The sequence below is a fragment of the Acanthochromis polyacanthus genome, chromosome 6 (genome assembly GCF_021347895.1).
Source record: "Acanthochromis polyacanthus isolate Apoly-LR-REF ecotype Palm Island chromosome 6, KAUST_Apoly_ChrSc, whole genome shotgun sequence".
Lineage (NCBI taxonomy): Eukaryota > Metazoa > Chordata > Actinopteri > Pomacentridae > Acanthochromis > Acanthochromis polyacanthus.
In genome coordinates this window covers 36873352-36884278 of record NC_067118.1, presented here as the reverse complement: position 1 = coordinate 36884278, position 10927 = coordinate 36873352, and the positions used below count along the sequence as shown (strand labels likewise).

General features: G+C 41.2%; 1 protein-coding gene across 1 annotated transcript; it reads left to right on the top strand.

Moving 5' to 3' along the window:
- The first annotated feature begins 5941 nt into the window (after positions 1-5941).
- On the top strand, positions 5942-10900 carry ankrd33aa (ankyrin repeat domain 33Aa). The gene is made up of 4 exons (XM_022208656.2): positions 5942-6277; positions 6388-6517; positions 6608-6748; positions 8063-10900. The coding sequence occupies exons 1-4, from the start codon at positions 6020-6022 to the stop codon at positions 8893-8895; spliced, it is 1362 nt and encodes a 453-aa protein (XP_022064348.1). The 5' UTR covers positions 5942-6019; the 3' UTR covers positions 8896-10900.
- The last annotated feature ends 27 nt before the right edge of the window (positions 10901-10927 follow it).

Sequence of the window (10927 nt, the reverse complement as noted above, 5' to 3'; positions counted from 1 at the left end):
AGCACAGAATGGTCTGACTGCACTTTGTTATCCTTCTGCTTTAAGGGAGGGGAGAAAATGCTCTTGTTTGTGTTGACTTTAACCAATCACAATTATCTTTGGCGGTGCTTACCAAAGAATACAACGATGGTTTCCCCTGAAAACAGACACTGGATAATTCTTTTGGTGGAACATTTGCAAGGAGAAAGATGAGCGCCATCATTAAAATGCTTAATTTACCCAAGAAAAATAACCCATCAGGGCCGCTTTACGAGATGCTGTTGTTTCCTGTAGTGAAGAGGGTTTGAAAATTGTGCCGCATAAATAGCAGACAGGGAGAAGAAAGACAATGGAAATGTAAGCCTTATAACTGCAATCTACATCTGGAGAGTCAGACCATTCATTAAAAACTACAATGGAGATGTAGAAGGCTACAAAAACAAAGAGTAAGGCAGAACCTGTGGAATAATAATGTAGGAGGCATGTTTCTGACGTTCCAAATAAAAAGAGAACTCGGAAATCAGAGAAAAGTCTGTAAAAGAAAGCAAGAATAACACAGTAAGGGTAAATCTCTGAGGATGCATTGTTTGTGTTATTACTCTCACTGCCAGAAGTGGCAGACAAAAGTTCTACACTGAGGGTTTAATAAATTACATGTTGTAGTTATATCTACATCTTAGATAGCAGAGAGCTTAGTATACTTTATACTTTAGGTCTGTGTATTTCCTTAAATAACCCAGCACTTATTTGTTTACTCCTGCTCTGAACTCGTCATGTCTTTCTGCACTTGTTACCCCATTCGCCTGAGTCAAAGCACAAACAACACAAACCTCCACTTCCCATTGTAATAACTTTTCCCAAATCACCCAAAAATCCTCCTCTTTGCCTTGCACAAACGAGTTCAGCTGTTTCCTTCCATTCACCTGATTCCAGAATGCGTTTAGATTCTTTCAGACAAATACCATAAGATCTTTATGTCTTTAGCCACATAGAAGGAAATCATATAGCAGATGCTCACAGAGTCTGAGCAAAGTGCTGGTAAGATCAGTCCTGGAGAGGCTGCCAGCAGTCTAATATTAGCTGAGCACATGGTTGTCTTTAGAATCAGTCACTAAGCTGGCTAAACTTAGTTCATTGCGTCCCAAGCCTCTTTCCAAGTTCTTCTGCTCCACCACTGACTTCTGCTGGGTACTGGGGCGTCTGGGGAGAAGTTGGGCTGCCTTTTGCAGTGATGAGTGAATGACTCCGTGAGGAATTTGCGGAATAGGAAGAAAATAACTCTGACCCTAAAAGGAAAGTCTGAGTACAATTAGGAGGTGGGAAACAGAACAAAATGTTCTTTAACCCATACATCGGATTCGTAATTATTTGTCAAACGTGTTGGATTTTCTTGGAGAAACCAGAGCAACGACTTCTAGGACAAACTCAGTTTGCTGCATGTGCTATGCTGCCCTCATCTGGTAAAGCAGCTTGACCTTTCTTGTACATCTGAAAGGATAAAGGAAAACACTGAAAGCACACACTCAATCACTACTCCGCCCTGTCGTGCCAAACAGACTTCCCTTTCCTCCGTATTATTTCCTGTCAATTTCATTTCTGTTTTGGTCTCACAGGCTATAATCTTTGCCCTCAGGCATGCCCTTTTCTACTCTTCCTGCGTTTCTTATCAGTAAGGAGCAAAGACCCACCTCAGGCCCTTGTGGCTAAACTTAGCACCTTTTGAGTAATGGGTCAGGATAGTGTCATGCTCCAGGTCTGATCTGATGGTTTGCAGCCTGAAGGCACCCTCTTATAAGGAGCTGCCTTGGGCATTTGATGCGATTTAGTGGGATTGTGATGTTGGAGGTGTGTCAGCTTCAGCTGGCTGCTATCAGCAACATACCTATGTTTGCTAACTCTTCACAACAGATAAGCAACTATAATTCTCAGGATTAAAGAGCTTTTGAATGACTGTCCAGTTTATTACAATGGCTTTAGTCAGTCGAGACGGGTCTCTACACCGATGCATATCTCATATTGAAATAATGTTGCTTATTAAGGGCGAGGATTTGATAATAACTTGTTAAAAGTGTACTGTGGACATGTAAGTTAAAAGCAAACAAGATGTGCCTTGTTATAGGTTTGCAGATCTATTTGGAGGGGATGCCGACAGTAGCTGAAACCTGCAGCGAGGATTAATGTTACAGCCATATTTCATGAGCTGTCCGAACATCCTGCTGAATGACGGCACATAAACAAACTTCATTCTTTGAGCGCTGCATTTCCCAGTTTGATCAGAAGGAGGCAGCCTGCATCCCTCTAACAGAGAGGAGCTGTTACATAAGGCAGGACCCAATCAAATACACAAAGTCAGGGCTTGGGCTTACCCCAATTCAATATTAGAGCTAATCTGTTTACATGCACCTTTGGTACCATGTGGTTGAGTCACTGATGCTATGAATAAACCGGGCAATACGATATTTCTGTCCACATATGAGATTTAGCCCCCTGAACCAAAAGCTCGTAGTCACAGTTTAAACAGTGGAGTTTAAGCCAACTAAGCCAGCACAAAATTAACCAGGTTTACTTATAGCTGCATGATAAGATTAGCTATCAAACTTGTGAAATTTGTAACTGCGTCATGAAGTTAAAAAGATATTTAAATATCTGTGTATGAAAACCACAGGTGTAGACTCACTTGATCCTTTGGGGGCCCTTAAAAGGGGGTATTGGGGTCCTCTGACAGGAAATTTTGAGCATCAAACACTTCCTTTTTTTTGCATTCTGGTCAATATCAGTGTATCGGTTTGTGCATTGTTGCATCAGTTTATGTAAACGACTTTATTTATGCAAAGGAAACACAAACAATCTAAACTATAATGCAGTAAAACTGTCTGGTATTCTGCATTGCATTCACATATTCATTCACTTGTAGATTTTTCTCATTTAATAATATCACTGCTGAGTGAACATTCATATCATTTAGATTTCTTTGGGGAAGTACACTCTTTAAATGTGCATGTGGCACCTTATCAGTGACGGACTGATTCATTTTAGTGCATTTATAAACCTGTTAACATTAGTAGCTCATGAATTCTGCTCACATTCACAACTTTCTGCACATTTGAAACTTATTACACATATCTTTGTTTGAAATAGTTAAAAAAAAGAATCTCACCTTTGACAGAGGCATTGTTGCATATATAAGTAATGTTAGTGTTTTTTAAAATAAAAGTCTTTTGCCTTTTTTCTTTTTTTTATTGAGGGAGGAAAGGTGCACATTGTAAACACTGAGGGGGATTTATATCTTACATATACACCTGTAACTGTAACACAATATATGGATGCTCTCATTTGAACTTCTCCTGTACATGATTATAAAATGTAGACTAATGTGAAAACTTTGTAAGTTTACTGTGTTTTCTAAACATCTTATCATGTAAGCATGCAGGCCTTGCCCATTTTTACAGCATCTATATGCACGCACAATAACTGCTATTGTGTGTGTAGCATCTTGTATTTGCGTGTTTGCATCCATGTGTTTCCAAGCATGTCTCTATGTGTGTCATCCCTGTCATGGGAATAATTACCACCAAGGGCCCCCTGGCTTAGAGCAACAGCAGGGTTAGTTTGCTGTCCCTGCAAAAGGATTTCCATGGGAAAACAGAGCACAGACTACCATCACAGAGACACACTGGAATAATTCAGGCAGGGGGTCCTCAGATTTGGGAGACACAGCCTCCATGATTCAGTCACAGCACTTTTTGGACAGTTAGAGAGGCTTGCTCTGACACAACAGACGGGCAGCAGAGAGCTGTGGATGTGCAGATTCTGAGAGAGTCGTGGAGACGAGTGAGAGAGGGAAGAAAGAGAGAGCAGACCAACTCAACAGACTGTAAGGAGAGCAAGGTTGGCTGCTGTCTGTTTCTTTCTCTTAATCCTTAAATCTTCTGTAATCAGGATGAGAGGGCGAGAGCACGTTGCCTGACATAGGACAGCAGAGTCTATGTTGGGACGTGACTGATGTGACAACGTAACTGGCCAGTAGGAGGAATGGAGGGAGGGGAAGGATAGATCTACCATCAGTTTGGGAAACTTAACCTTAACCAGTTTCTACTACACGTCAACAGGAAGAGTGGAAGTGCAACATAAGAGGATGGTTTAACTACAAAGACCAAAGCCAAACTCAGAGAGATAACAGAAGAGGACTAACCTATGGTTGGACTGTTTTAGGGTGAGATTCTGACTTATTATTTCTTCTTAGATTTTGTTACTTTGCTTTGGCACACATAGTTGCTGACTTCACATTCAAAAGGCAGTGAAGCAGCTCATGTTTAGGCTTCAGAGGAAGGAGAAGCCTAGACAGATTGCAAGGTGTTGCTTAGCAGGAAGTGTAGGTCACAATGGCAGAGTTAAAGTAGCAGACTTCTATGTTTGTACAGGAGGAAGAGAGAGAAAAGATCTGTGTGATAGTGATCTTCATTCTCCTGCATGACACAGTCCTGAAATGCAAGCATATGCCTGTGGGATTAAGAGGGCTGAGCAGTTCCATGTGGCATTTGACAAAGGCTTAGGCAAAAGACACAATTACTTTAACGGTTTAGAATTAATGAGATTGTGAGCAGGTATGAAGCTAATTTTGTGCAAATAACTATTTGTGAGAATACGTGCCTACTGTGTTTAATGCTGTTATGCAGGACCAAGGCAGATTGATGACTGAAGCAATTTTGGCACCTTTAACTCATCCACTAATGCACACAAACATTGAGCTCTTTTTCCTTCTTACTCTTTAAATCATCAGGAATTAAAAGTAGCCTTCTCATGAATCTCAGTCTCGACAAATAGAGTCACTGACTGTTTGCATGGATGATTTTTGTATAGTTTGTTGATTTATATGCAGAAAATTACAAATTGGTAACCACTGGAAACCCCAGTGTACTTGTACTGCAAGGCAGTGTGACACTGTTCAGGCACCATGACAGATGCTGTCACTAGACTGGCCTCCTATTGCTTCAGGCACCATATGGCCTTTCTCAACCCAGCACACTCCTCCTACTATGCTTTCATTCACATTACATTCGCAGACTGAGTTTCCTTGGATCTACAGCGATTCTTCATTCCTTGATTTCTTGGTTCTGTTTTTTCTTTGTAAATATTTGCTTTTGTACAATTTGAGCTTCAGATGTCATAGATATACATAAGTATTTTTTTTATTATTACTGCTACTCATTTTCGTTCTCTGTTCTATGTCTAACCGAATGAACAAATAATTGGCTGAAAGCAGGTAACACAGGGAGGTTGCTTGCGTATCTTGTAGATCAGAGACTTACGGATCAGGAAATCTGACAAGGCTGAGGTGAAGTAAAGCTTCTCATCCTCTTTAGGCATCATGCCTGCTAGAAAATTCCTTTTCAGATCGCTAGATCAAATTAACATGCTTCAACAGTTGCTAGGTTTCTGTTCCTACTTTTACAGTCAGATATGAACCAGTGCAGGACAAAGACTATGAGAAGAAGAGACCATATCCATTCCTAAACGATGCAATACAGAACAAAATGCAGCTTCAATGACATGCATTTTGCACACAAATGTGTTCATAGTCACCATCATCTTTCGTATTAGTATCATCATGTTGTTGATCTAAAGTACAAACTATGTCAGGATATACCACAAGTATTTGGATACTCAGTATTTGTTACAGAAGACTTTTCTTCTATCTCTGTAGCAGGTTTTGCGACCAGCAAAAACAATGGCAATCCAGTTAACTACCAGTTAACTGAACTTTCCACTGTCTCCATGGTGTTGAATACAGGGTTTGTCTCTTGTTATGTCTACTGTGAAGGAAACAAATCTTGATAATGTAATTTATTCAAACATTACATCCTCCCTTAGCGGTAGTATGCGATTGTCACATGGATAAAGAATGGGCCTTATCTAGCCAATCACTAAACATATGTATTTTTTAATTTTGTGTGTATGATAACTGTTTGTTTTTCTGTTCCAGATATGGGTGTATGTGTAGCTTGAAGCCCAGGTGTGACTCCAGGCTGAAGGGCTTCCAATGGCTACTGGAAACGATGATCCACACCTGGGCGACGGCCCATCCGAGAACTCAGAGATCACCACGGATGATTCTGACTCAGGGAGTGTGCTTTCTGATGACTCAGTGCTTCCAGACATTGAAAGGGATGCAAATTATATCGAGCCGGCTAAAACGCTGTTTGAGGCCTGTGCAAGGAATGACACCACATCTCTGCGAAGCATCCTGGAGAGAGGAGTCATGAAAGAAGAGGCCATGGAGCTAAACATCAACGGCAGGGTGAGATAAATTTAATTTTTCTTTTAATTACCGTACACAAGAAAGTGGCCTTGACCCAATTTCAGAGGTACATATTTGTGCAACAAAAAATCTGTCTTTCCTTCCACCAGAATGGACTGATGGTGGCCGTAGGGAAAGGCTTTGTGGACATTGTCTCCATGCTGCACACATGTCCATTCATAGACATCAACCACCAGGATAATGATGGCAACACGGCCCTCATGATTGCTGCCCAGGCAGGTCTGTCTGAGGACGCATTCACCACATAACCTCAACATCTTGTCTTAAATCTGTCCTAGAATGATACCATAATGATTTTTGCTAATCTAGGATTCATCACCATCCTTAACTACATCCTTAACTACTACTCTGGCGTGGACACTGAGCTCAGGGATCCTCGTGGCTTCACAGCCCTCATCAAAGCAGGCCTACAAGGCCGAGAAGAGTGTGTGTGCAGCCTGCTAATGCATGGTAAGTTTGGAAATCTAGATGTCTTACTAGATAAAATCCCAAATGGGTAGTGGTAGCTCAGTGGTTAAGGCCTTGGTCTACTTATCTAAAGGTTGAGGATTCAAGTTCCAGCATCACCAAGATAGGCCCTTAACTCTATCTACTCTAGGGGTGACTTTAGAAGCAGCTTCCTGGGGCAAATACAGAATATTCCCTATCAAAGCAACACATGTATTTTTTAAAAATCGTATACCAAGTCCCCATAGCCAGTCAAAATGCACTTGAAATAATTTGGGAGAAAAACAAAAATATACAGCTTGGTGGGATGACAATTATGGTACAATTAACGACCAATGAGAGACTTCCCAAAAACCATAAATGCTGTTTATATGAAGGGTTTTTCAGGGACATTTGGCATTATTGACTGCACACAACAGTAAGAATGAGTGCAGGAGCAGTAAAATCAGCTACTTTATGTTACCTTATCGACAGAAAACTATGCACTTTCCTATTTGGCTGTGTCGTTTATGTTACATAATAGACTTTTTTGTTTAAAAAATGTTTAGAAAAATGTTCTTTAATCAAACTTAATTTATGTTACAGTGAAGGAAACCTCAATTCACACGACTTTTGTTAATTCTCTATTCTTAGCATTTTGATGCTGTGACTTCTCTTTTGCACTGACTAAAATGGGGACGACATAACTTTGATTATGCAGGAATAGCCTTGTGCATGTAATATACAGGGTGATCCAGGACATCTGATCTGTGAACTAATCTGGTCTTTCTCTGGGCTGTAGGGATTAGTCCTGTATGAACTGTCGAGGTTCACCTTTAGGATGGTGCAGTAAAAACTCCATTTACACTCTATTTAAAGCTCAGTTATCTCAGACAGAATGACAGCATCAACAAACAATCTGAAGGTGTTTAGGGGCATCTGTGGAATTTAAATATACATGTGTTGGACTTTGATTTGTTTTAAAGCTTTGACTACTCACCACATACTCTGCCGTACTCTTTGAAACAGACACGACTGACTGTCCTTCTCCAATAAGGGATTAAACTGAATTATTACAAGGACTCACGTTAATGTGTCATTTTGCTTTCCTCCAACTGCAATCTATATAATATTCCACCGTGCAGTGAAATGGCCTCAGTTGTTTGGAGGATCTATGCTTGACATCTTCTACATGAGTCCAAAAGCGAACACATGGTAGAGTCGTTCTGCTGAACTGAAAGATTAATCGATTCCTTCACGTTCCATAGCCTCCAGTTAAAAGTTACTTTTCCTTAGTTTCACTGTATTCTACTATTTTCTCCCCTTTCTGGTGTGCAGGTGCAGATATGAATGCAATGGACCTGGTCCAAGGCAGAGGTCTGAAGGATTGGGTCCTTAGGACGGGAAGGTTTGAAACTCTGAACAGAATACGCCGCCTGCAGGGCCATCCTGTTGCTGAGCAGTTCTGTGGGACCTACATTCCTGAGTGGCCTGAGCTGAAGCAACTAGTAGCAAAAGCCACCGCCACCAAGACAGCCGGTCAGAAGCTAAGGCAACGCCTTAAAGACAGTCTTAGTTTCAGCTTTCCACACGACCCCCAGGACAATGGGGTGATGGACCACATGGTGCGAATAACTACAGGCATCCACAGCCCCCTCGTAGCTACTGGTTGTCGTCCACTTTGTCCCACTAGCCCTCCAGAGATTGGCAAACGACGATTTGCTGTACCTGAGCTGCTTAAAAAGCACAGCGTTAAAGAGCTGGAGGAGAGCACGGTGTCTCACAGTAACGGTTCCATCCATTCAGCGTCTCTCACAGGTCTTTCAGCCACCTCTGTGTCTCTGACCTCCTGTTGCCAGGAATCACAGCGCAGGGAAAGCATTACGGCCGGTGGCATGAGAAGCTTCATTCCGCGAAGCATGGCACACAGAAACAGCATCTTCCCCTCAGGCTGTATTCCAAAGATTGAAGTGACAAAATCTGGGGAGCCCACTCCAAAGAAAGAGAAAAAGAAGAAAAGGCAGAAGGGCTACCTGGAGCCTCCAGTGTGGAAGTACAAGGAGGCCAAAGAGGAGAAAAAGAGGGAAAAGAAGCTGCAGCAGGAAAAGGAAAAAGAAAAGGAAAAAGAAAAGAAGTCGAAGGGGTCAAAAAATTCATCAAGCCAAAAATGAGTCCGTTTTCTCTTTTCCATAGAGAATTTCACTGTGATAATGTCACATATGAAAGATAACCATGTGATTACAGTTAATCTAATGTCAGTTTGAGCAAGACACAAAGGAATTGTGAAACAATTATGGAAATGACCAGCTGACAAAACTCCTGGGTGGTTTTGAGCTTTGGATCGGGATGCGAGAAAACTGGAGTGACTTGCTGTTTGAAAACTGTGTGAGTTTAGATACATACAGCTCCATGTCTGGCTGTTTATCTCCAGCCTGTTGGATTAATAGGTTTAATGGGGATGCAAAGCCATTTGCAAACACAATGCAATAATATGAAATGACAGTATTTTATTTTAAAAACACTGTACTTTTGTGGTAATTTTACCAATCTGTGTTTTGTGAATGACTGCAAAGTAGCATACCATGATGGTATTTAACTACAAGGTAACCAAATAGCCAATACCATACACTGTATATACTGCATGTGATGAAATGCCTTCAGGAAACAACTTTATTCCAGAGTTAATCAGTGTCATAAGAGGCAAGACATCTGCCTGCCCTATGTGCTCTAAAGGACACTATATTGTAGCCGCATTGTACATGGGCCAGGACAAACGTTGTGAAAGTTCTTCACTGTCACACAAACTGCTTCCTAAAAGCAATCCAATCTTCACTCTATGCAACTAGCATCTACCAGATGTCTTCATGTCTTTTTAACTGAAAGGTGGAGTATGTGACTCTAATCCAGTACACTTTTTTAAAATCAAATTCACGAAATACCACATTATGGCGGGCTGCACAGTGGAGCAGGGGTTAGCACTTTCGCCTTGCAGCAAGAAGATCCCCGGTTCAAATCCCGGCCTGGGCCTGGGATCTTTCTGCATGGAGTTTGCATGTTCTCCCTGTGCATGCGTGGGTTTTCTCCGGGCACTCCAGCTTCCTCCCACAGTCCAAAAATATGCTGAGGTGAATTGATTAGTGTAAATTGGCCATAGGTGTGAATGTGATTGTTTGTCTGTATATGTAGCCCTGTGATAGATTGGCGACCTGGCCAGGGTGTCCCCCCTGCCTTCCCCCGAGTCAGCTGGGATAGGCTCCAGCCCCACCACCACCCCCACCCCCCGCGACTCAAGTGAGGATAAAGCGGTGTATAGAGAATGGATCGACGGACCACCTTATGGCTGAGTAGCTATCCGTTCTGATTCTATAAATAGGAAACAAAGTGACTCCTATCTGACAAGACAACATCATTCCAGCAGGTCATTTTCAATTTCAAAGTCACGCAAATTCAGGTTTCTGTACAGAACGGGCTGAAAGGAGGCAGGAGTGAGAAACCTGGAACATTCCAGCTATCTAAATATGCAATCTAGCTAAAAGTCAATAATAGATTTTCACTTCTAGAGTCACAGACTTCACCTTTAACTCTAATTCTCCAAATCATTTCGCTGTGTCACACAAATGATTTTTGCAAAATGCTGAAAAGGGAACTGAACCTTATCGTTGCACCATCATTTTTAATGTAAAAATAAAATAAAACTGTCCACTGATATGCAAATACAAACACACGTCCGCAGCCTACCGCTGCTTTATGTACGCTGATGTGCTTGGAAACCAGAACTGCTGCTTGCAATTTTATTTTCAAAGAAACCTATAGAAGACCTCTCATACGCAGAGTTGCCTGTGAATGTTCAGGGAAACAGTGGAACGGACATTTTGACATCAGGATATCTATCACAATAAGAAATGTAATGTGGCGTCCAGCTTGCATTGTCACAATTTTAAATATTCTGTGTATAGGTCAATTAAATAAAACAATAACCAATAACAGCAATACATATTCTAAGAATGACTAAATATATTTGATTGTGTTTAAAATTATATGTATTTAGATGCTATTTAAATAAAAAAGACTAATTAGAGGCTGATTTCTGAGGTTACTTTAAAGTGAAAGCAAGATACTCACAAAGCTCAGGTCTTCTGCATCTTTACAACAAGCGAGACAAATGAAAATGTGTTTGTACATGCACGTTTGGAATAAAATTAC

What these genes read in the sequence shown, in the direction of transcription:
- ankrd33aa (XM_022208656.2), top strand. Translation starts at nt 6,020, where the DNA reads ATGGCTACTGGAAACGATGATCCACACCTGGGCGACGGCCCATCCGAG. An exon ending in AGCTAAACATCAACGGCAGG is followed by an intron (nt 6,278 to 6,387) that starts GTGAGATAAATT and finishes TCCTTCCACCAG; the next exon opens with AATGGACTGATGGTGGCCGT. An exon ending in GTGCAGCCTGCTAATGCATG is followed by an intron (nt 6,749 to 8,062) that starts GTAAGTTTGGAA and finishes TCTGGTGTGCAG; the next exon opens with GTGCAGATATGAATGCAATG.